Raw genomic sequence first — 25,872 nt, 5'->3', positions numbered from 1 at the left:
TTGTTGTACAGCAGAAACTAACACAACATTGTAAACCAACTATACTCTAATAAATTTTTTTTTAAAAGTTGCAGGTCTCCCCACCTATTCCTGCCACCAACAAAACAAACCAAAACAAAATCCACTAAAGTAAGTCAGCTTTGCTGCATTGACATAAGCAGGTGACATTGAGCTGCCTATCTCATAAAACATCCCCAATACATGACACATACGAACAAAAGGAAAATAGTAAATTCAGAGACAGTAATTGAAAAGATTCACGAAATGAAAGTTCACACAAATCAGCTAAGGAAATAGTCCCCCAGAAAAGGAATCAGGAAGTAAAAGAAAACCGTAAGTCTCCACTTTAAAGAGAATTAAATCTAATCAAACAAGCATTTGAGGATATGAAAAATCATCTTACATCAAAAATTCAAAAACTAAAGAACCAAGTACTGATGTGGGCAGAAAAGAAAAACAGGGGTAGATGAAGAGAGGTTTGAATCAACTCAGGAAATAAATGGAAGAAAAAGACAAAATTATTTCAGAAATGCAGAATAAATTATAAGGTACCCAAGAGAGAATAAACTCAGATGAAAGTGTAATAAAAAGCATTGGATAAAAGCAGAAAAACGACTAAGAAAGTGACAATGGGGGCTTCCCTGGCGGTCCAGTAGTTAAGACTCCACACTTCCAGGGCTTCCCTGGTGGTGCAGTGGTTGAGAATCTGCCTGCCAACGCAGGGGACACGGGTTCGAGCCCTGGTCTGGGAAGATCCCACATGCCGCGGAGCAACTGGGCCCGTGAGCCACAACTCCTGAGCCTGCGCGTCTGGAGCTTGTGCTCCACAACAAGAGAGGCCGCGACAATGAGAGGCCCGCGCACGGCGATGAAGAGTGGCTCCCTCTCGCCGCGACTAGAGAAAGCCCAAGCGCAGCAATGACGACCCAATGCAGCCCCCCCCCACCCCCGCCACCAAAAAAAAAATTGAATGGAGACCGTCTAGAGATTCTTAGAGCTCTCTCTATTCAGTTCTCTCTTCTTGGGACACTGTCCATTGAATTCTAGCCTTTTCAGCCTGCCTGAATTCCCAACTCTATCTCCTCAAGCCAGTGAGAACTCAGAGCTCTGCTTGGGTTTACCTTCCCTGCACTGCAAACTGGAAACTCCTTCCAGGCAGTCAGCTGGGCCAATTGTAGGGCTCACCTTGTTTCTCCCCTTTCAAGGACCGCTGCATTACACTTATCTCCAGAGACTGAAAATAATTCTTTCATATACTTTGTCCAGTTTTTCACTTACTTCAAGCAGGAGCTGGTACCACATCTTGGCTGGAAATTATCATGGGGATCTCTTAATTCCGTCTTTACAAACACAAGCTAGTAAATAAGAATCGTAATAATTACTGGAGGGATTTTTCTTGAGAAAAGCCATTCCAGCATTCACTGAATTTGGACAGTGTGATTCCTGGATCATTTTTGTTTTCAACACAGTTCAACGGTTTCCATTTTTTCCCCCTTTGTCCCCTTTTATTTCACTGGAATTATTTTTAATAATCAATTATGCTAGCCTCATAGAATGAGCTAGGAAGAATTCTCTCCTCTACATGCCAGGTGCATGGCTGGGAGCCGAGGTTCTGGAATTCCTCTGTGGACAAGTTAATAAGAATCTGCTACACTATGCCACAAATAGCAAATACACCCCAGCATCTCAGCAATGTAACACAACACAGTCATGGCCAAAACACTTGCAAAACTGTTGCAGATCAGAGAAGCTATCTTGCATCCAAGTTGCAATTGTGGGTTCCAGCGTTGCCAAGGGGAGAGAAGAGTGTGCAGGGAGGTGACCACCAATCGTTCTTAAATGCCCCAGTCTGGAAATGACATGGTCAATCTAGTCTCAGCCCATCTATTTACCAGGCGTGGTTCTGATGCACTGTTTGAAATGAGTCCCATGAGCCCAGCCTGAATTTGGTTCAGTTCCCCCAGACGCAGGCTTTAAGACAAGGATTTCAGTACAAGAGGTTGATTTGTTGGGTCATCCTCAGAGGGCACTAGGAGAGAAGGGAAGGAAGCCATAAGAAAGCATTATTTTTTTTAAATTTTTATTTATTTTTGGCTGCATTGGGTCTTCGTTGCTGCACGGGCTTTCTCTAGTTGCGGCAGGCAGGGGCTACTCTTCATCGCGGTGCGGCTTCTCATTGCGGTGGCTTCTCTTGTTGCAGAGCACAGGCTCTAGGTGTGCGGGCTTCAGTAGTTGCAGCACACGGGTTCAGTGGTTGCAGCACGCGGGCCCTAGAGCGCGAGGGCTTCAGTAGTTGTGGCTCGCGGGCTCTAGAGCACAGGCTCAGTAGTTGTGGCACACAGGCTTAGTTGCTCCATGGCATATGGAATCTTCCCGGACCAGGGATCGAACCGTGTCACCTGCATTGGCAGGCGGATTCTTAACCACTGTGCCACTAGGGAAACCCCAAGAAAGCATTATTGGCATTATTGAGCAGGTGGCTTTTTCCTCTTGCTAACCTCTAAGAGCTCTGAAACATGCCTCAGAGTTGTCTAAGTCAAGAGCAGAGAGAGTTGGGATATTACCCACCAACTCATTGAGATTTACCTCGTACAGCACATCCATAAGAAGTACAACACGTGGTAGACAGAATAGCATCCCCCCTAAAGATGCCCACATCCTAATCCCCAGGACTTATGAATACTTTATGCTGCATGGAAAAGCAGGAAGTAAGGTTGCAGGTAGACATAAGGCCCCTAATCCGCTGATCTGAAAATTGTGAGATTAGACTGCATTATTCAGGTGGGCCCAATGTAATCACCGGGTCCTTTAAACGTGGAAGAGGGAGGGAATTCCCTGGTGGTCCAGTGGTTAGGGCTCCGTTCTTCCACTTCAGGGGGCACGGGTTCGATCCCTGGTCATGGAACTAAGATCCCACAAGCCGTGCAGCGTGACCAAAAAAAAAATTAAATGTGGAAGAGGGAGGAAGAAGAGTCAGTGTTTGAGCAAATGCAGGGTGAGAAAGCCTTAGTCCTTGCTGGCTTTGCAGAAGGAGGGAGGGCGCTCCCAGCCAACGATTGCAGGCAGCTTCTAGAAGCTGGAAAAGACAAGAAAGCAGATTCTCCCTGCTAACCTCCAGAAAGGAAGGCGGCCCTACTGACACCTTGATTTCAGGCCCATGGGACCCATTTTGGACTTCCAACTTCCAGAACTGTAAGATAATACATTTGTGTTGTCTTAAGCTACTAAGATTGTGGTAATTTGTTACAGCATCAATAGGAAACTAATACACATGCCTAGAAATAATGTGTTTGTTTGTTTGTTTTAATTTAGGGACTTCCCTGGTGGTCCAGCGGGAACCAACTGGACTGTGGAGTTAAGACTGCACACTCCCAATGCAGGGGGCCCAGGGTTCGATCCCTGGTCAGGGAACTAGATCCCACGTGCTGCCACTAAGACCCAGTGCAGCCAAATAAATAAATAAATATTTAGGGAAAAAAAGTTATATGAAGAAAATCATAAACCTTTACTGAAGGACATTTTTAAAGTACCCGAACAGGGGAGGGAGGGTGGGGGAGGATGGGTTGGGAGTTTGGGGCTAGCAGATGCAAATTATTATATATAGAATGGGTAAACGAGATTCTATTGTAGAGCACAGGGAGTGATATTCAATATCCTGTAATAAACCACAATGGAAAAGGATATGAATAAAAAAATATACATGTATAAAATCACTTTCCTGTACACTGGAAATTAACACAACATTGTAAATCAACTTTACTTCAATAAGATATATTTTGAAAAAATAAAGTACCTGAATAAATAATTGGTTCACGAATCAATGAACACATAGATAGCTAGACAGACACACACATACCTATACATATTGTATATATATACATATATGTATATATGTACTGTCCCAACCAAAATTACAAACTGATTCAAAACTGTATCTGGGAAATAAAATACACAGTAGTAGAGAAAAATATATTGAAAAAAGATCATGTCCTAATGTACATCAAACAGATTATCAAACTATAGTAACTGAAAAAAAAAACCTGTAGTAAGTGAAACAGTGGCAAGGAACAAAAATAAGTTCAATGGAACACATAATGCAATGTATGACTTTATTAAGGGGATGTCATGGGGGAGCTGAGGCGGGGCTGAGACCATCAATAGATGAAAAAAGATGGTCTATAGCCTATGGTGGGATGGGTCCTAGAGGATAAGGCGGTCTCAGAATCTGCCTCAGGATCTCGAAGACCTCCGTACAGGAGGGAGATGGGAATTCACCAAAGGGAAAAACAGAAATGGGTGGGGCCTGAGAGAGACCAGACCAGCAGACCGCATGTCTCAGTTGCCTGATCTCTGCAAACCGGGACAGGGTGGGGTGGGGGGGAGGCAGTGACCCTCAGAGGGCTGGGCAGGGAGACGAGGGCTTCTCACAGATCCAGGAGTTTTGGGTGCTACATTTGCCATCATTCCAGCCATCGTTGTACAATTCCACACAGTCCTCATCTTCGTGGTTGTTGGGTTCCCCTTTCTTCCAGAAGCTGTGAACCCCATGAGAGCTCTGAGCCCCCTACTCCTCCCAGAGCCCACCCCCAAGCCCCCCCTTTGGAGGAGCTGGTCCCTGGGCTTTGGCAGCAAATTGCCAAGAAACAGCCAGAGGGTGGTGAGGAGTTTGGAGGCAGGGTTTTGGAAATGTGGGTTAGGGTTAGAATCCACCTCCATTAGCATCAGCTCTGGCAAAGTTAAAATGCAGATTCTTGGGCCATTACCCAGACTTACAGAATCTGAGGCCCCCACCACTACCACTCCCACCCCCAGAATGAAGGCAGGACTCTGCATCTTCACCAAGCTCCTCAGGTGATACTTTCCAGTCCCAGAGTCTGAGCAACCCTGCTTTGAAGGAGGGGCGTCCCTGCCCGCACCCTCGGGCCATTGTCACTGGGAGGTCACCTGAGTTGGAGGGGGCTGTTGTCCACCCATTTCCAGGAACCCTCATTGTGGTGGTCACTGAGGCCAATCCAGGTGGGTTTATTATATCTGACATACCAAATCTTCAGGAATTTCTGGGGGTGGGGGTGGGGAGAGGGGTATCAGAAGGAAGATCCCTGAATGCCACGCATCCCATGTCTGCCCACGTTCCCATGGTCCCCTGCCTCCCGTGGAAGTTCCTTTCACAGTCTAGCCTATAGCCCCTACTCCAGTTGTATGTGTTCACATGTGCGTGGAGGCTGTGGATGTGTGTTAATATACATACATGTGTGGATATGTGTTAACTTGTGTCTCAGTTGACATACATTATGTGTGGTCTCGAGGGTACTCTAAATTCCTTTTCTGTCCAGACATGGGCTCCTCTCAAACATGTTCTTCTCTCACTTGACCTTCCCGAGTCCATTATGCTTCCTCCTCCAGGAAGTCTTCCCTGACTGCCTCTCACCTCTCACCCCCATCTGCTCCCTGGACCTCCATCTCTCAGAGGGCAGAGGAGTGCAGCAGAAAGCTCTTTCTTGACCAGTCATATGGCCCAGCCCCAAGGGGAACCTTGCCCGGCCCACCTGCTCCTCAAGACTTTTGATGATCACCAGCTGGGCCCCAATGTCCTTACAGGAGGAGACAGCAGATTTCCAGTCACTCTGGGTCCAGGAGAATAAGTAGCAGCTCCCCTGGAAGAATTCCCAATTCCAAGGACAGGGACGGCACAGGCCAGCTGGGAAGGAGGAATGGGGTTGGGACAGAGAGGTCACTTGGCTCCTAGGCCCCAGACACCTGCATCAGACCTTGGGAACCTAGGGCCAGCCCCTGTGTTCAGCTGTCAGCTCAGTCCCCAAGAAATCCATGAGAAAGAACCCAGCTCTGCCCTGCCCTCCTCAGTGTGGCAGCCATAGAAGGTGGGTCCCAGCCCCACCTACAATCCTGTGACTTCCTCTTGACTTTGACATGGGACCCTTACCCAGGGTGGCATTCATCCAGGTCAGGTGCTGCAGGATCTCCTCCAGGTTTGATTGCATCTGCCCCTGTGCAACATCAACTGGAGGGAGAGGACCTCAATTATTAAGCCCCTACTGTGTGCTTGGTGCAGAGAGGGCCCCATGAGAACATTATGTATGGATCTCACAGGAACCTGAAGAGCCCATGACACAAAGAAACTGAGGCTTAGAGAGTGACTTGCCCAACATCACCAGCCCCCAGGACCTCTTGCAGGGCTCCAATCCACTCCCCCACTCCTGCCCTCTCTCCTTCACCCCTGGTGGTGATGGATGTTCCAAGGTCCTGCTCCCTCAGAGCCCCATCCCCTCTCTGACTCTGGAACCCGGCGTCCAGCCCCTCATCCAGGCTGTTGTTCTCCACGTGGTGGTCCCCCAAATCTCTCTGCAGGAACTGGATCCTGGAAACTACAACAGAGCAGAGAATTCCCCCTTTATGAGCGCCAACTCTATCCCTGACCCGGTGCCAAGTCCGGTTTCAAGGTCTCAGGGAAACTAAGCTCCCCATAGAGGAGGATGTACTGCATTTCACGTGAGGAAACAGGATCAGAGAGGGGGAGTAACTGGCCCATGGTCACACAGAAGGTGACACGGAGCCCAAACGCCCCAGCCCTAGTAGGTCTGGAGGATGTGGAAAAGGGCAAAGACCATCCCAGAGAGAAAACCCAAAGGGACCCAGGACTCCAAACCCCCAGATGCTGACTCACCTTGAACCAGGGTGGTCAGCTGGAGCATGAAGAAAGCCAGTGAGATGAAGAGCAGCAGGGGAAGCAGAGGGTTCTGGGTCAGACACCCTGCAGGACCAGCAGATGGGCAGAGCTTGGGGCTCAGGGGCAGATCCTGTCCCACCCCACCCCCAACCACCCCCTTCCCCAGTCGCCTGCTCCTGAACCAGCCGCTCTGGTACCTGGTGAGCTCCTCAAACTGCGTAGGAGTCCAGGGTGTCTCTCAGCCAATGTCTGGCCCCCAAATGTCTCCTCCTCTGAATAGGACAGAGCACATGCAATTGAACTTGGAAGCCTGCTGAGTCCTCTCTCAGAACTGCAAGCTGAAGGCCAGGCCCCAGCACCTTCAGAACACTGGGGCCCTGTCATCCCCACCATCACCCCAGACTGGGGGTCCAGCCTCACCGGAGCCACCCGGTTCCTTGGGGTTACACATCTCTGCCATCCTCCTTTCCTCTCTGTCCCTCTTTCTAACTCCTCTCTGAACTATGGTTTTTATAACCCCACGTATTTCCCTCTGTAGCCCTTCCTCAGATCTGTTCTTTCTCAACTCAGGAAGAATGAGGAACAGGATGCGGATAACACTTCCTCTCAGAAAAATCCGGGGAGGGATAAAGCGCCTGACACAACTGAGAGGTCAGTTAGGATCGGGTAGAAGCTGTGCAGTCAATTTTGGTGCCAGAAGGCACTGTTCCAACCCCTATCCAGTCCTGGGACCTTCAGCCTCACATTCTCAGAGCCTCAGTTTCCTCAACTGTGAAATGGGACAATTACCCTGCCTCACACTGTAATTGTAAGGTTTAATACAGTGCACTAGTAATGGGTATAAATTGCCTATTCTAATGATGAATACTCAGCAATAACAGCACTTAAGCATGTGCCCACTGTTCCCCCTGGTGTGTGTTCTCCCTCACTGTAGCAAGTAATAAGCCCGGATTTGTTAACCACAGGTGTGTTCCTAGTGGTCTAACAGTTCTCACAACAGCCCTATGAGATAGGTAGTTATTATCCTGCTTTACTGATGAGGAAACTGAGAAACAGAGAGGGCAAGCAGTTGCCTGAGGTCACATAGCTCAAAAGCAGTGGGGCTGGGAGTTGACCCATGAGTCCCTGCTTAACCACTACACAAAGCAGTTACTTTTTTCTCCTTTGTAGTTACTAAGTATTTTGTAGAGAGTCACTTTGAAACTTTGTGTATTGAGCTTCCAATTTATTTCTGTATGGACCCTGGTCTCCTATCTGATGCAATTGGGTGTATGTTACAATCTTTTTTTTTTTAAATCTAAAGTGAGTTTCTTGGGGCTTCTCTGGTGGCGCAGTGGTTAAGAATCCGCCTGCCAATGCAGGGGACACAGGTTCAAGCCCTGGTCCAGGAAGATGTCACATGCCACAACTAAGCCTGTGTGCCACAACTACTGAGCCTGCGTGCCACAGCTACTGAAGCCCGCCTGCCTAGAGCCCATGTTCTGCAACAAGAGAAGCCACCACAATGAGAAGCCTGTGCACCGCAACCAAGAGTGACCCCCTCGCCACACTAGAGAAAACCTGTGTGCAGCAACATAGACCCAATGCAACTAAAAATAAATAAGTAGAACAAATAAATTTATTTTAAAAAATAAATAAATAAAGTGAGTCTCTTGTAGACAGCATATAATTGGATCATCTTTTTATTCATTCTGTCAATCTCTACCTTTTAATTGGAGAATTTAACTCTTTTATATTTAATGTAATTACTGATAAGGTAGGGCTTCTATCTGCCATTTTACTATTTGTTTTTCATATGTTTTATTTCTTTTTCGTTCCTCAGTTCCTTTGGTACTACCTTTTTTCATGTTAAATAGATACTTTCTTCTTTTTTTAAAAATTGAAGTATAGTGATTTACAATGTTGTATTAGTTTCTGGTGTACATCAAAGTTATTCAGTACATATATATTCTTTTTTCATATTCTTTTCCATTACAGTTTATTACAAGATATTGAATGTACTTCCCTGTGCTATACAGTAAATCGTTGTTGTTTATCTATTTTATATATAGTAGTTTTTTATATAGTAGTTCATCCTCTCCAGCATTTTTATTTATTTGTTTGTTTGTTTATTTTTGGCTGCATTGGCTTTTCATTGCTGCACACAAGCTTTCTCTAGTTGCGGCGAACAGGGGCTACTCTTTGTTGCAGTGCACAGGCTTCTCATCGTGGTGGCTTCTCTTGTTGTAGAGCACGGGCTCTAGGATGCTCAGGCTTCACTAGTTGTGGCCCACGGGTCTTGTTGCTCCGTGGCATAAGGGATCTTCCCTGACCAGGGCTCAAACCCATGTCCGCTGCATTGGTAGGCAGATTCTTAACCACTGCACCACCAGGGTAGCCCTCCAGCATATATTTTTTGTAACTTTTAAAATTTATTTTTTTAATTATTTATTTATTTATTATTTTATTTATTTATTTTGGCTGCACCAGATCTTAGTTGCAGCATGTGGGATCTACATTGCGACATGTATTGCAGAATCAGTTCCCCGACCAGGGATTAAACCCGGGCCCCCTGAATTGGGAGCTCAGAGTCTTACCCACTAGACCACTAAGGAGGACCCCTGTAAATTTTTAATGGTGGCTATTCTGACTGGTGTGAGGTGGTACCTCATTGTAGTTTTGATTTGCATTTCTCTAATAACTAGCAGTGTTGAGCATATTTTCATGTGCCTATTGGTCATCTGTGCATCTTCTTTGGAGGAATGTCTATTTAGTTCTTCTGCCCATTTTTTTTAATTCTCTTGTTCTTTTATTTAACCAGTTTTTTAAAATAGATCTTTATTGGAGTATAATTGCTTCACAATACTGTGTTAGTTTCTGTTGTACATCAAAGTGAATCAGCCATATGCATACATATGCCCCCATATCCCCTCCCTCTTGAGCCTCCCTCTCATCCTCCCTATCCCACCCCTCTCAGTCATCGCAAACACCAGGCTGATCTCCCTGTGCTATGCTGCTGCTTCCAACTAGCTAAATATTTTACATTCAGTAGTGTATATATGTCGATGCTACTCTCACTTTGCCCCAGCTTCCCCCTCCCACCCCGTGTCCTCAAGTCCATTCTCTATGTCTACATCTTTATTCCTGCCCTGCAACTAGTTTCATCAGTACCGTTTTTTTTTTAATAAGATTCCATATATATGCGTTAGCATACAGCATTTGTTTTTCTCTTTCTGACTTACTTCACTCTGTATGACAGACTCTACGTCCATCCACCTCACTACAAATAACTCAAAAATATAGAACGCTTCACAAATTTGCGTGTCATCCTTGCACAGTGGCCATGCTAATCTTCTCTGTATCATTCTAATTTTAGTACATGTGCTGCCAAAGCGAGCACTTCTGCCCATTTTTTGATTGGGTTGTTTTGTTGTTGTTGTTGTTTTTGAGTTGTATGAGCTGTTTGTATATTTTGGAACTTAAGCCCTTGTCGGTCGTATCATTTACAAATATTTTCTTCCTAGTTGTAGGTTGTATTTTCGCTTTGTTTATGGTTTCCTTAGCTGTGCAAAAGTTTATAAGTTTGATTAGGTCCCATTTGTTTATTTTTGCTTTTATTTCTTTTGCCTTGGTAGACTGACCTATAAAAACATTGGTACAATTTATGTCAGAGAATGTTTTGCCTATGCTCTCTTCTAGGAGTTTTATGGTGTCATGTCTTATATTTACGTTTTTAAGCCATTTTGAGTTTATTTTTGTGTAGGGTGTGAGGGTGTGTTCTAACTTCATTGATTTACGTGTGGTTGTCCAGCTTTCCCAACACCACTTGCTGAAGAGACTGTCTTTTCTTCATTGTATATTCTTGCCTCCTTTGTCAAACAGTAATTGACCGTAGGTGTGTGGGTTTATTTCTGGGCTCTCTATTCTGTTCCATTGATCCTTTTGTCTGTTTCTGTGCTAATACCATGTTGTTTTGATTACTGTAGCTTTGTAGTATTGTCTGAAGTCTGGAAGGGTATGCCTCCAGCTTTGTTCTTTTTCCTCAAGACTGCTTTGGCAATTCTGGTTTTTTTAGGGTTTCATATAAAATTTAGGATTATTTGTACTAGTTCTGTGGAAAATGTCATGGGTAATATGAGAGGGATCACATTAAATCTGTAGGTTGCTTTGGGTAGTATGGCCATTTTAATCAATATTAATTCTTCCAATCCAAGAGCATGGGATATCTTTCTATCTCTTTGAATCATTTTCAATTTCCTTTTTCAATGTTTTATAGTTCTCAGCTGATAAGTCTTTCACTTCCTTGGTCAGGTTAATTCCTAAGTACTTCATTTTATTTTGTTGTTGTTGTTGCAGTTTAAAAAGAAATTTTTTTAAATTTTCCTTCTTGATATTTCATTGTTAGTGTAAAGAAATACAACAGATTTCTGTATGTTAATCATGTATCCTGCTACCTTGCTGAATATGTTTATCAGTTCTAGTAGTTTTTGTGTGGAGTCTTTAGGGTTTTCTATTAAATAGATATTTTCTAGTGTATCATTTAAAATCTCTTGTTTCTTTTACTATATATTTTTGACTTATTTTCTTAGTGGTTGCCCTGGGGTTTACTATTAACATTGTTAATTTATAACAATCTAGTTCAGAGTAATATCAACTTAATTTTAATAATATACAAACCTTTGCTCTTATTTAGTTCAATTTCTACCTCCTTTTGTGCAGCTATTATCACAAATTACATCTTTATACACATGTGCCCATCAACTTAGATTTCTAATGATTGCATTACACAGTTGTCTTTTAAATCAGATGGAGGAAAAAAGGAGTTGCAAACCAAAAATACATGTATACTGTCTTTTATATTTACCTGTGTAGTTACCTTTGTTGGTGTTTTTTATCTCTTCATGTGGATTTGAGTTACTATCTAGTGTTCTTTCATTTCATCCTGAAATACTCCTTTCATTTCTTTTATTGTGGGAAAATACACGTAACGTAGATTTTACCATCCAAACCATACAGTTCAGTAGCATTTAGTACATTCATAATGTTGTGAATTTTGTGCAACCATCACCAATATCTAGTTCCAGAACATTTTCATCACCGCAAAAGGAAACCCCATACCCATTAAGCAGTCACTCCCCATTTCCTCCTCCCCCCCAGAGCCAGAAACCACTAATCTACTTTCTGTCTCTATGGATTTACCTATTTCATATATATGGAATCATACAACACCCTTTGGTGTCTGGCTTCTTTTGCTTAGCGTAATGTTTTCAAAGCTCATGCATGATGTGACATTTATCAGTACTGTATTCCTGTCTATGGTGGAATAAAATAGTTTTGCTGGATATAGAATCTTTGATTGACAGGTTTTTTTCTTTCAGCATTTCAAATATGTCTTCCCACTGCCTTCTGGCCTCCACAGTTTCTGATGAGAAATACACTGTTAATCTAATTGAGGATCACTTGTACAAAGTGAGACATTTTTCTCTTGCTGTGTTCAAGATTCCCTTTGTCTTTGAACAGTTTGGTTATTATGCGTCTAAGTGTGGATCTCTTTGAATTTATCCTCCTTGGAGTTCATTTAGCTTCTGGATATGTAGCCTAACATTTTCATCAGATGTTGGGTGTTTTCAACTGTTATTTCTTCAAATATTCTTTCTGCCCCTTTCTGTCCTTATTCTCCTTCTGACGCTCCCATGACGCATATGTTGGTATGGTTGCTGGTGTTCCACATGTCTCTGATGCTCTGATAATTTTTTTTCTGTTCCTCAGATTGGATAATCTCAATGGATCCATTTTCATTTTTTGCTGATACTTCCTTCTACCTACTCAAATCAATAGCAATTTGCCCTCTAGTAAAATTTTCATTTCAGTTATTGTACTTTTATTGATTGATTGATTTTTGGCTGCATTGGGTCTTCATTGCTGTATGTGGGCTTTCTCTAGTTGCAGCGAGCAGGGGCTACCCTTCCTTGTGGTGCACGGGCTTCTCATTAAGGTGGCTTCTCTTGTTTCAGAGCTCAGGCTCTAGGCACACGGGCTTTGGTAGTTGTGGCACCCAGGCTCAGTAGTTGTGGTGCATGGGCTTAGTTGCTCTGTGGTATGTGGGATCTTCCCAGACCAGGGCTCAAACCCATGTCCCCTGCATTGGCAGGTGGATTCTTAACCAGTGTGCCACAAGGGAAGTCCCTGTACTTTTTAACCCCAGAATGGTCTACATTGTTCCTTTTTATAATTTCTTTCTCTTTGATATCCTCTAGTTAGTGATACATTATTCTCATACTTCTCTAGTTTATTAAATATGATTTACTTTTGCTCATCGATCACTTTAAAAACAGCTGATTTGAAGTCTTTGTCTAGTAACCAATATCTGGACTTTCTCAAGGACAGTTTCTATTTACTTTTTTCATGTGTACGGGTAATATTTTCTTGTTTCTTTGTATGTCTCATAACTTTTTGTTGAAAACTGGACCTTTCAAATGCAAGCATGCCTCATTTTATGGGGCTTCACTTTATTAGGCTTTGCAATAATGCATTTCTTTACAATTGAAGGTTTTGGGCAACTCTAAGTTGTCAGATGATGATTAGTAATTTTTAGCAATAAAGTTTTTTTTTTCACTTTAACATCTTTATTGGAGTATAATTGCTTTACAATGGAATAAAGTATTTTTAATTAAGGTATGTACAGTGTTTTTTTAGACATAATGCCATTGCACACTTAATAGACTACAATATAGTGTAAACATAACTTTTATATGCACTGGGAAACCAAAAAAGTTATGTGGCTTGCTTTATTTCAATATTTGCTTTATTGTGCTAGTCTGGAACCAAACCCAAAATGTCTCTGAGGTATGCCTTGTAATATAACATGGCAACTATGGAAATAGATTCTACCTCCTCCTGAAGGTTTGTTACCATTGCTGTTCTTCCATAGTAGTTGTTTTTTTGTTTATTTAATGACTTTTCTGAACTAATTCTGCAAAGTCTCTATTCTCTGTCACGTATGGTGACTAAAATCTCTACTTAGTTTGGTGCTGAGCTAATGATTGAACAGACTTCCCTGAAAACCTGAAACTAAAAGTCCCCCAGTCTTCACCCAAGATCTCTGTGTGCTTAAGACACAACTTCAACACTCAGCCAGGAAGATTAAAACTCTGCTTTCCCCTCCCCTTCCTGCCTTCTCAGAGCCTCAAAGTCTGCCAGAATTAAGAGCTTAGCACCTTTTCAGGTATTTCCTGGGTATGCACACAACCCTCCACATACATGTGGCCTTCCAGATTCCCGGGGTATGTTGGAACTTGTCAAAGTCCCTAAGGACATCTCATTCCTTAACGTTTCCTTTTAAGACTTTTTGGTTAAGCTATTATTTACCCCCAACTGTTACCCATCACCTCAGGCAGCTGTGTTGTTAAAGCATTTGACAGGTGCTCCCTGCTGAGAGGATTTTAGCATTGGGCAAGTTCAAGTGAGGTCAATTAAAGACAAGCTTTTTGAGTGTGGTCTTCTGGGGAACCACTAGACAGATCAGATAATTACTCTTCCTTGGGAATGAGGCTTTGTAAGAGCTCCCGCTCTATTCTTTTTCTTCAGTACCAGGAATGTGGGCTGTTATTTTTTAAGGCTATTTCTTTTTTAAAAAATATTTTTCTCTTTCTTTCTTTCTTTCTTTCTTTGTTTCTTTCTTTCTTTCTTTCTTTCTTTCTTTCCGGCTGCGTTGGGTCTTCGTTGCTGTGCGCGGGCTTTCTCTAGTTGCGGTGGATGGGGGCAACTCTTCATTGTGGTGCGAGGGCTTCTCATTGCGGTGGCTTCTCTTGTTGCAGAGCACGGGCTCTAGGCACGCGGGCTTCAGTAGTCGCGGCACACGGGCTCAGTAGTTGTGGCTCAAGAGCTCTAGACCACAGGCTCAGTAGTTGTGGCGCACGGGCTTAGTTGCTCTGCAGCATGTGGGATCTTCCTGGACCAGGGCTCGAACCTGTGTCCCCTGCACTGGCAGGCGGATTCTTTACCACTGTGCCACCAGGGAAGTCCCAAGGCTATTTCTTTTCTTTTTAATTTATTTTATTGAAGTATAGTTGATTTACAATGTTGTGTTAATTTCTACTGTACAGCAAAGTGATTCAATTATACATATATATACATTCTTTTTCATATTCTTTTCCATTATGGTTTATCACAGGATATTGAATATAGTTCCCTGTGCTATACAGTAGGACCTTGTTGTTTATCCATTTTATATATGATAGTTTGCATCTGCTAACCCCAAACTCCCAATCCATTCCCCCCGAACCCCACCCCTTGGCAACCACAAGTCAGTTTTCTATGTCTGTGAGTCTGTAAGGCTATTTCTGAGTTGGAGAGTGGGGAATGGGACTAGGGTACGTTAAAATTCCACCAAGCTCGTTGTTCTTTACTGAGATTCAGTCATTTCTCTTTACTCCCTGAATTCCTGTAAGCTTTTGGTTGATTGCCAGAGTTCGAAAAGTGTTGATTCTGACAAATTCTGCAGTTTTTTCATTGTTTTTATGGAAAGGCAAATTTTACTCTGCCGTTTTTGCTGACGTTCCTTTTTTCTCTTTCTGTTTTTTGATGCTTAAATTTTCTTTGATTTGGCCAGTGGAAGCCTTTCATGCTGGCTTCTGTATCCTTTTGACATGTGCCTATCGGTTTTTTGCTGAGTAGACTTTCCTTGTCTGAACCCTGGAATCAACCATTTTTCCAAAGAGCACTGGTTGCTTTTAAGCAGAGAATGGCATTAGAAACCAAGACCTGAGTATTAAGTATGCTCATTATTATTGGGGTGTCACTGATCCCAGGACTTCTGAGTAGGCAGATGAGAAGACACACACAGACACACACACACATTTATTTCTCTATATATTTTGAAAACCACGAATTCACACCAACATCTCCAATTAAATACAATAAGGTTCATTCTCACTTCCCCTTCATTCGCTTTTTTTTTTTTTTTTTTTGCCACACAGCTTGCGGCATCTCAGTTCCCCAAGCAGGGATTGAACCCTGGGCATGGCAGTGAAAACCTGTAATCCTAACCACTAGTCCACCGGAGAACTCCCGCTCCATTCATCTTTGTAACACTCTTTTCTGGTGGTGGGAAACCTGGTTCCCATTATCCTTCATGATTTATTTATTTCATCAATCCCCCTATATATAGCCAATCTCATTTTCTCATATTATTTTTCTCATATTATTTTTCTCATATATTTTCTCACATTTCTCATATATAGCCATCACTATCCCCTATGCCAGCGGTCCCCAATCATTTTTTGGCACCGGGGACCAGTTTTGTGGAAGATGATTTTTCCATGGACCGGGGTGGGGGTCGGGGGATGGTTCCGGTGGTAATGCAAGCAATGGGGAGCGGCAGATGAAGATTGTCTCACTGGCCTGCCACTCACCTCCTGTTGTGCAGCCCAGTTCCTCACAGGCCATGAACCGGGTGTTGGGGGCCCCTGCCCTATGCTATGTAGATGCCCTCCTCACTGCACTTGGACACTGACCCTCTCCCTCTGGCTAGACAGACCCCCATGTTGTTGTCCTGCTTACGTCACTTGGGCTCTGACATCATCCCATACCAGCCATCCCTCCACGAGGATGCTCTCCTCACCAAGTTTGGACTCCAGCACTCTGGTGCCCACCATTTGGAATGCTTATTCTCGTCATCTAAGAACTGTATGATGTACCCTGTCCCCTAAACACCTCTCCATCTATGCAAACCTATCCACACCCAGAGCTGGTGTCTGCCTGCCCCCTTGGTACAGGAGCTAAAACTGCTCTTGCCTCACCTATGAAGGACTCTTTTTTTAAAACATTGTTTTTTAATTTTTTGGTCACGCCACTTGGCAGGTGGGAACTTTGTTCCCCGACCAGGGATCGAACCTGTGCCCCCTGCAGTGGAAGCTCAGAGTCTTAACCACTGGACCACCAGGGAAGTCCCTGAAGGACTCAATTTTATGTCTGAAACCCAGCTCATCAAGGCTTCCTTGCATTCATTCTTGACTAGTCCTATTGAAAAGTACGGGTTTTTCTAGTTATCACCATGGAAGGGAGGGTCTTTGGGGGACTTCTACATTCTCAACAGAAATGGAAATCCTGCCAGCACTCCTTCACCACTTACTTTGTGCTAAAGGCAGGAGGGTGTGGAGTGGGAACTAATAGTTTTGCCTTTCTTAATTAGGGAGTCCGACAGAGAGAGAGAGAGAGAGAGAGGGGGGGGGGGGAGGGCCAGATTCAGGTTCAAAATTTTATCTGTCTACCAGCTGTCTCACCCTGAATGTAACCTTCTAGACCAAGAATTGGCAAATGTTTTCTGAAAAGGGACAGATAGCAAGTATTTTTCGGCCCTGCGGGTCAATCAGTCTCTGACACCGCTCCTCCGCTCTGCCCCTGTAACATGAAAGCACCCGGACAATATGTCAGTGAATGGGTGGGGCTGAGTTTCACTAAACTATTTATAAAAACAACTGGGAGCCAGCTGTTCACAGGGAGGAGACTGAGTCTATTTTCTTCACTGCTACATCCCCAAAGTCAAGAACACTGCCTGGCAGGTAGTGGGCACTCCAACAATGATAATAAACGAGTTATTATCACTTGTATATTCTTTTTTTTCTCTCTCTTTTTTTTAAAGTTTTTTCGGCCACGCCAGGCAGCTTGTGGGATCTTAATTCCCTGACCAGGGATTGAACCCACGCCCCCTACAGTGGAAGCATGGAGCCTTAACCCCTGGACCACCAGGGAAGTCCCTCCCTTGTATATTCTTTTTTTTTTTTTTTTTTTTTTTTTTTGCGGTACGCGGGCCTCTCACCGTTGTGGCCTCTCCCGTGGCGGAGCACAGGCTCCGGACGCGCAGGCCCAGCGGCCATGGCCCACGGGCCCAGCCGCTCCGCGGCATGTGGGATCCTCCCGGACCGGGGCACGAACCCGTGTCCCCTGCATAGGCAGGTGGACTCTCAACCACTGCGCCACCAGGGAAGCCCCCTTGTATATTCTTGATGGAAAAGTAATGACACAACCAGAGTGACTAGTGCTGGTGGATGGTTGAACAGAGAATGGGAGATCCAACTGTGCGGCATGTTCAAGGTCTTTCGGAGGGGGTTTTGTTCCTTAAAGAAAGGAGGAGGGGGCTTCCCTGGTGGCGCAGTGGTTGAGAGTCCGCCTGCCGGTGGAGGGGACACGGGTTTGTGCCCCGGTCCGGGAGGATCCCACATGCCGCGGAGCGGCTGGGCCCGTGGGCCATGGCCGCTGGGCCTGCGCGTCCGGAGCCTGTGCTCCGCCACGGGAGAGGCCACAGCGGTGAGAGGCCCGCGTACCGCAAAAAAAAAAAAAAAAAGAAAGAAAGGAGGAGGGGGACTTCCCTGGCAATCTAGTGGTTAAGACTCCGTGCTTCCCATGCAGGGGGCGAGGGTTCGATCCCTGGTCAGGGAAGTAGATCCCACATGCCGCCTGCCCAGCACAGCCAAAAAAATAAAAGAAGAAGAAGGGAAAAAAAGAAAGCAGGAGGGAAAGAACTTTTATCGGGCATCTGTTTGGTGCCAAGAGACCCGACTTTTCTCATGACAGCCCTGTGCAGTGGGTTTGTATCATCGACGGGATGTTTGTGTCCCACTCGGCCACATTCCTATCTTGAAACCTAATCCCTAAGGGGATGATATTCTGAAGTGGGCATTTGGGAAGTGATTAGCTCGTGAATGGCATTAGTGCTCTTATAAAAGAGACCCCAGAGACGTCTCTCACCCCTTCTGCCATGTGAAGACACAGCCAGAAGATGGTCTTCTGTGAATCAGGAGGCGGGTCCTCACCAGACACCAAATCTCCCCACACGTTGATCTTAGACTTCCAGCCTCCAGAACTGTGAGAAATAAATGTTGGTTGTTTAAGCCCCCCTGTCTATGGCATTGCGTTATCGCAGCCTGAAAGGACTAAGACGCTCTGTGTCCCCATTTCACATATGGGGAAAACTGAGGCTCAGGGGTTGATGAGACACGCTCACGGCCTCACAACTGGAGGCAGATCTGGGGACGTGGTGGCTTTCCCACCTCCAGAGACACATCAACAGAGCTGGAACACCAACCCCTCAGGAAGATGAAACAAGATACTTTCTCTTGGATGGGCTGTTCCTACTACTGTTCTTTATAAACCCCTCCGCCTGGTGTTCAATACTTCATGGTTGGATCCTGGACCGGCCATCCCATTTTTCCTCCTGGGGCTCTAAAGTCCTGCTGAAAAACTTTCAGTTCCTCTAGGAAGGAAGCCACATTCTCTTTCACTTCCTGACCTTTGCACGTGTGGATCACTTGAACTGAAAGCACCCTTTCTCCTACCACCCTGTTCCATCTCCTCTCAAACAACTCATCCTTCAGCACGTAACCTTTCCCCTAGAATGTGACCGTCAGAAAGCTCTGGAGTATTTTCCAACATCACCAAGCCACTCTCTCAGTCTCACCCGACTCTGACTGGATGTCCCACAGATTGAACGCAGTCCTGACACTATCCACCTGGAGACAGCATCAGATCTGTTAAAAAAAAAAAAAAAAAAAAAAGCAACTGTGTACATGTTAAAGATCTTATTGGCTTTATTCAATGATTCAAGAATTGGGCAGCATCCAGTCTAGCAGATAGAAAGGAGCCCTGAAGAGCTGTACAAAGCTAGAGGTTTCTTGGCTTGGGGTTTTTTTGTTTTTTATTTTCTATCTTTTGGCCGCACCACACGGCATGCAGGATCTTAGTTCCCCAATCAGGGATCGAACCCATGCCCCCTGCAATGGAAGCGCAGTCTCTTAACCACTGCACCGCCAGGGAAGTCCCAAGCTAGAGGTTTTATATAGGCAGAAGGGAGTAGGATCAAGGAAGTGGTACCGGCAAAAAAGTGGCTGGGTCATTGTAAGATTATTTTCCTGCAGGGGATGGCAGGGGTCTATCAGACGATTCCTTATTGGCTGGTTTAAGATTCCATTTCTGAGAGAGCTCTAACTGTCGTTAAGCCTGAGTTTGGTGATGTGAGACTCACTATAAGTGACTCCATTTTGGCTCTGTTTTCTTGTTTTTAACAGATCCCACAGGTTAAGGGGTCAGTCCCACAAAACTGTCCTCAACTTCAGACACCAAGTGTAGATCCAGGCCATGCGTACTTCTGACCCACCCACTACAAATCAGGGTTTCCCATGACTCCCTCCTCAAGTCTGATAATTTGTTAGAACTCACAAATCTTAGGGAAACATTTACTTACCAAAACATTTACTGGTTTGTTATAAAGGATATTATAAAGGAGACAGATGAGCAACCAGATGGAGTACATAAGGCAAGGTCCAGAAGAATCCTGCATGGAGGAGCTTCTGTCCCGGTGGAACTGGTGTGCGCCACCCTTACCAACCGCGAAGCTCATCAGATCTCAACAAATGTCTGGTAAACAGATGAGATGAGTGAGGAAATACTGTCTCACTCCATTGCCTAGTTCATCTTCTGTACCACACAGACATATGTAGCTGCCCAGTCCTACATTCCCGCCTGGATTCTCATCTCTCTTCCACCGACAAATCGCATCATCTTTTAATACCACCTCCCCCAGGAAGTCTTCCTTGCCTACCCACGTGGAGCCCCCTCCCAAACGAGTTGAGCTGCACAGACTCTGTCTACCTTATAAACTTTGATCTGACAGCAGAAGGATTTCCCCAAAGATCTGCCCCAGGTTATACCCCACCTTCCTCCCTGATTCTCAGACAAGTGCCACCTGCTGCTTTAGAGGTGTCATTGAAATGGGACCCAGGCTGGGCTGGCCTCACAGAAACCTGCCAGCACCAGAATTCCAGAACCTCAGCTAACATACACAGACCAGGAGGAGACCACTGTGGGCTGTGGGCAGGAATCAGGCAATGGACAGCCTACTGTGTTTCTCACCAGGCTGGACAGCACCACCCAGTGGTCAAGGAGGCTTCAACACAGGTTTACAGAACAGATACCTTCCTGCCTCCTTGCCTTTGCATTAGCTGGTCCCTCTGCCTGGCATGCTGCCCTTCCTCCTTCTCTCAAGATTTTACCTATTCTTGAGAGTGACTTCACAGTCCTCTGGGTTTGCTCATTTCCTCACCTTGAGCCTTAGCCCCTCCTAGGCACTGCTGCCCTCCAGAGCCCCAGGAAGGAAGGTGTGCCCCATCACACATTCTGCCCTGCAGTAAAGGGTCCTGGGTCAGCTGTTGCTCCAGCCTCATAGACTCCATTCCTGGTGATGTGGATGAGTTGTGCCTCACGTCTTGGAGCAGGAAGACTTCCAGGAACAGAGGCATGCTTCATCCATCTTTGTGGAAAAACCTCTAGGTGTCACCACACTTCTTAGAAAAGGGCTGTTCTCACTCCTGCCTTCACCCCTCCCAAAACCACCAATGGCAGTATCTACTTTTCCTTTGAGAACAGCAGCAGACCCATTACTGTCTTGGCCTCACCCTTGATAAAGGTGGCCACTCCCCACTTCCTGCTTGAACCCCGCTTTCCTGGGACTCCCCTGATGGCTTCACCTGCTGGGTCTCCTCCTTCCTCCCAGCCCGTTATTGCTCCATCTCCTTCCTCTTCTTTTGCCTGACCTTGCAATTTGCCTGTCATTTATGAACCTTTGCAATCCAAATCCCCTTCTGCTGTTGGAAGGACAAGAAAGGAAGAGAACCAGGGATGGACTGATTGTCCAATTTCTCCAGGATTGCAGCCAGCCTGAGGTTGCAGAGGGCAGCAAAGTCAGAGGGAGACACCGAGACCAGAACTGAGTGAGAAACCACCCAAGATCCAATAGGTCAAAAGTGAAAGCCCAAAGTGGTTATAAATACCAAATGACCACAAGCTAGGGTATAGGGAGACAAGGGTGAGGCTATAAAACAGTTTTGTTCTGATGTTGTTTTAGGTACTAGATCTTGAATTACTTTCCTTTCTAGTGTCTTGTATGATATTTAGTCTGCTCAGGTTTTTGTTTGTTTATTTAGTCTGCGCTGGGTCTTTTTTTTGATATAAATTTATTTATTTTATTTTTGACTCTGTTAGGTCTTCATTTCTGCGTACAGGCTTTCTCCAGTTGCGGTGAGCAGGGGCTACTCTTCATTGCGGTGTGCGGGCTTCTCATTTCGGTGGCTTCTCTTGTTGTGGAGCACGGGCTCTAGGCGTGCGGGTTTCAGTAGTTATGGCACACAGGCTCAGTAGTTGTGGCGCATGGGCTTAGTTGCTCCGTGGCATGTGGGATCTTCCCGGATCAGGGCTCGAACCCGTGTCCCCTGCATTAGCAGGCATATTCTTAAACACTGCGCCACCAGGGAAGCCCCTGCGCTGGGTCTTAGTTGCAGCGTGCTGGATCTTTTAATTGCAGCATGCAGACTCTTAGTTGCAGCATGCATGCAGGATCTAGTTCCCCAACCAAGGATTGAACACGGGTCCCCTGCATTGGGAGCACGGAGTCTTACCCACTGGACTTCCATGGAAGCCCCAGTTGGCTCGGATTTCAAGCTTCTTCTTGGGTCCCTTTGGATATCTTGTATCGCTCTGTGATCTATCTCCAAATTGTTCACTGATTTGCTTGTTTCACCTCTGGCTCCCCTACATAGAAGTTATCTGTTTCTATATAACAAATTGCCACAAACTGAATGGATTAAAACAACACACATTTGTTATCCCAGGTTTTTGCAGGTCAGGAATCTAGCCATGACTTAGTGGATCGTTTGCCTGGGATCTCTCTTGAGGCTGCAATTAGGGGGATGGCCAGGAGGACTAGGGTTTCATCTGAAAGTTGGATAGGGGAAGGATTCACTTCTAACCTCACTCATGTGGGTTTGGGTCAGATTTGCTTCCTGTGGGATGTTGGACTGAGTCTCAGTTCCTAGCTATCTGTTGGTCAAAGGATGCCTTTAGTTATTTACCACATGAGTTTCTCCAACAAGGCAACTTCATCAAAGCCAGCAAGGAAGAGAGTGCCAGCAAGACAGGAGTCAGAATCTTTTGTAACCTAGTTTCCGAATTGGCATTTCTTCATGATGAGATATTCTACTGGAAGTAATTAGAAGCAAATTACTCTTTAGTAGAGGATTACACAAGGCCATGAATACCAAGAGGTAGGGACCATTTTAGAAACGGCTTACCATATCCCACCAGACTATAATTCTGTTAGTGCTGGGACCCTTTTGTTCACATTAACTATCATGTCTCCAGTGTTTTCGAGTGAATGGCATATAGTAGATGCTCAATTAATATCTGTAAAATGAGAGACTAAATGGAGTAAGCTGTATAGTCTAAGAGTAGAATAGCTAAGGAGTGCTTCAATATTTCTTTTATTATGTTCACGGGTTGTTGAAACTAATCAAGGAGCAGTGGGATGGGTGGAATTGTCATGGCAGGTAAAACCAAGGGCAGTGGACTGTAGGGTGAACACAGACAGGGAGAAGTCATTGCACTACAGAAGCCATGGGTCTTCTCATTTACATCACCTTGCAGGGCTCCAGGAAGTGATCAGCAGATATTAGGCTTGGTGAGTGCTATGTACCTGCCAAGATGTATCAGTTAGCATTTGCTGCATAACAAACTTCCCCTCTCCAAAAATTAATGATTCAAAATAAAAACTAGGGCTTCCCTGGTGGTGCAGTGGTTGAGAGTCCGCCTGGTGATGCAGGGGACACGGGTTCATGCCCCGGTTAGGGAAGATCCCACATGCCGTGGAGCAGCTGGGCCCGTGAGCCATCGCCGCTGAGCCTGTGCGTCCGGAGCCTGTGCTCCGCAACAGGAGAGGCCACAACAGTAAGAGGCCCACGTACCACAAAATAAATAAATAAAAAGAAAAGCTATTTAGTTCATAATTGTGTGGTTCAGAAATTTGAGTCTGGCTCTGTTGGAAAGTTCTGCTGAGCACAGGTGAGCTCATTCATGAATCTGTGGTCAGCTGGTGGGTCGATTAAGTCTGGCTACTTAGCCAGTGCAGTTTTACAAGATAAGTGAAAATACTTTGACAATGCTCGCATCAAGAGAGGAGGTCTTGATCCCCCTGAATCTGGGTGGGCTTGTACTGCTTCAACGAATAGAGTATAGCAGAAACAATATTATATGAGCTCCAACACTAGATCATAAAAGACCATGCAAGCTGCTTCCTTGTTTGCTGGAAGACTCACTCCCAGAGACTTGAGACGTCATGTAAGGAGTCCAACTACCCTGAAGCTGCCATGTTAGAGATGCCATGTGGAGGGACTACATGGAGACACCCTGAGACTACAGAAAAAAAGAGGGATTTTCCCCCCAAAAGACCCCAATCATTTGAGTGATCCAGCCCAGAAACCAGACATGTGAATAGAAATGCCAGCTCCCAGCCACTCTAGGCACCCCCCAGCCCTTCAAGTCTTCTCAGCTTAAGTCCTAGATGCCATGGAGCAGAACAAGCCATCCTGTTGTGCCCTGTCCAGGCTCCTGACCCACAGAACCCATGAATATATTTTAAATGGTTGCTATTTTATGTTACACAGCAATAGAAAATGGGAACAGATGGACTTACTCATGGCTGGAGGTTGATTGGTTGGTGATTGAGGCCGCAGGGGTGACTGAGTCACGTGCCTCTCATCACCCAGGTTACTGGGCTAAATGGCAGGGTAGGCAGCTCTCTCATCAACCCCCAACAGAAACATCAAAAAACAAGCAGAAACTGTCATAACCAAATTTCTCAACAGTCAAAGGTTTATAGCAACCCTACCCAGTAAAGAGTTTAAGGTATGATCGCAATGGTGCTCAAAGAACTAAGGAGGAAAATGGATGAACAGAGTGAGAAGTTAGGCTTTTTTTTTTTTTTTAAGCTGTGCCACACAGCTTACAGGATCTTAGTTCCCTGACCAGGGATTGAACCTGAGCCTTCAGCAGTGAAAGCGCAGAGTCCTAACCACTGGACTGCCAGGGAATTCCCAGAAGTTAGGCATTAAAAAAACAAAAGTTGGAAAATATAAAGAAAAAACAAAGAGAGCTGAAGAGTACAATAACTGAAATTAAAAATACACTTGAGGGGCCTTCCCTGGTGGCGCAGTGGTTGAGAGTCCGCCTGCCGATGCAGGGGACACGGGTTCGTGCCCCGGTCCAGGAAGATCCCACATGCCGCGGAGCGGCTGGGCCCGTGAGCCATGGCCACTGAGCCTGCACGTCTGGAGCCTGTGCTCCGCAACGTGAGAGGCCACAACAGTGAGAGGCCCACGTACCGCAAAAAAAAAAAAATAATAATACACTTGAGGGACTTCCCTGGTGGTCCAAGGGTTAAGACTCCGCACTCCTAATGCAGGGGGTCGGGGTTCGATCTCTGGTCATGGAACTAGATCCCATATGCCACAACCAAAAGATCCTGCACACCGCAACGAAGATCCTGCGTGCCGCAAATAAGACCCAGGGCAGCCAAATAAATAAATATTTTTTTAAATACACTTGAAGGAATCAACAGTAGATTAGACGATACAGAAGAATGGATCGGTGAACTGGAAGAAAGAATAGCGGAAATCACTCAAGCTGAACAGAAAAAAAGAAAAAAGAATTTTTAAAAATGAGGACAGTTTAAGAGACCTCTGGAACAACATCAAGCATGCTGACATTCACATTATAGGGGTCCCAGAAGGAGATGAGAGAGAGAGAAAGGGGCGGAGAACATATTCGAAGACATAATAGCTGAAAACTTCCCTAACCTGGGAAAGGAAACAAACATCCAGGTCCAGGAATCACAGAGAGTCCCAATCAGGATCAACCCAAAGAGGACCATAACAAGACATGTTGTAATTAAGATGGCAAAGATTAAAGATAAAGGGAGAATATTAAAAGCAGCAATAGAAAAGCAAGACGTTATGTACAAGAGAACTCCCATAAGGCTATCAGCTGACTCTTCAGCAGAAACTCTGCAGGTCAGAAGAGAGTGGCATGATATATTTTAAGCGATGAAATGGAAAAACCTACAACCAAGAATACTCTACCCGGCAAGGTTCTCATTCACATTTGAAGGACAGATCAAAAGTTTTACAGACAAGCAAAACTAAAAAGACTTCAGCACCACCAAACCAGCTTTACAAGAAATGTTAAAGGGACTTCTCTAAGCAGAAAAGACCATAACTAAAACTGTGAAATTATGAAAGGAAAAATCTCATTGTTAAAGGCAAATATACAGTAAAGGTAGTAGATCAACCATTTAGAAAGCTAGTAGGGGGTTTCCCTGGTGGCGC

At 45.1% G+C, this 25,872-nt stretch overlaps 1 protein-coding gene across 1 annotated transcript; it reads right to left on the bottom strand.

Moving 5' to 3' along the window:
• Window positions 1–4,393: 4,393 nt before the first annotated feature.
• Window positions 4,394–7,150, bottom strand: CD209 (CD209 molecule; the record flags this gene model as incomplete). The annotated part of the gene is made up of 8 exons (XM_079918711.1): window positions 7,106–7,150; window positions 6,883–6,957; window positions 6,683–6,769; window positions 6,234–6,383; window positions 5,942–6,019; window positions 5,547–5,698; window positions 4,945–5,057; window positions 4,394–4,535 (listed from the first exon to the last, which is right to left on the bottom strand). Exons 1-8 carry the CDS (start codon window positions 7,143–7,145, stop codon window positions 4,394–4,396), a joined length of 837 nt encoding a protein of 278 aa, XP_079774837.1. The 5' UTR covers window positions 7,146–7,150.
• Between the last annotated feature and the right edge of the window lie 18,722 nt (window positions 7,151–25,872).

The sequence above is a fragment of the Stenella coeruleoalba genome (genome assembly GCF_951394435.1).
Source record: "Stenella coeruleoalba genome assembly, chromosome: 3".
Lineage (NCBI taxonomy): Eukaryota > Metazoa > Chordata > Mammalia > Artiodactyla > Delphinidae > Stenella > Stenella coeruleoalba.
Note: the sequence above shows the minus strand (reverse complement) of the source record. Positions and strands in the feature narration are given on the sequence as shown.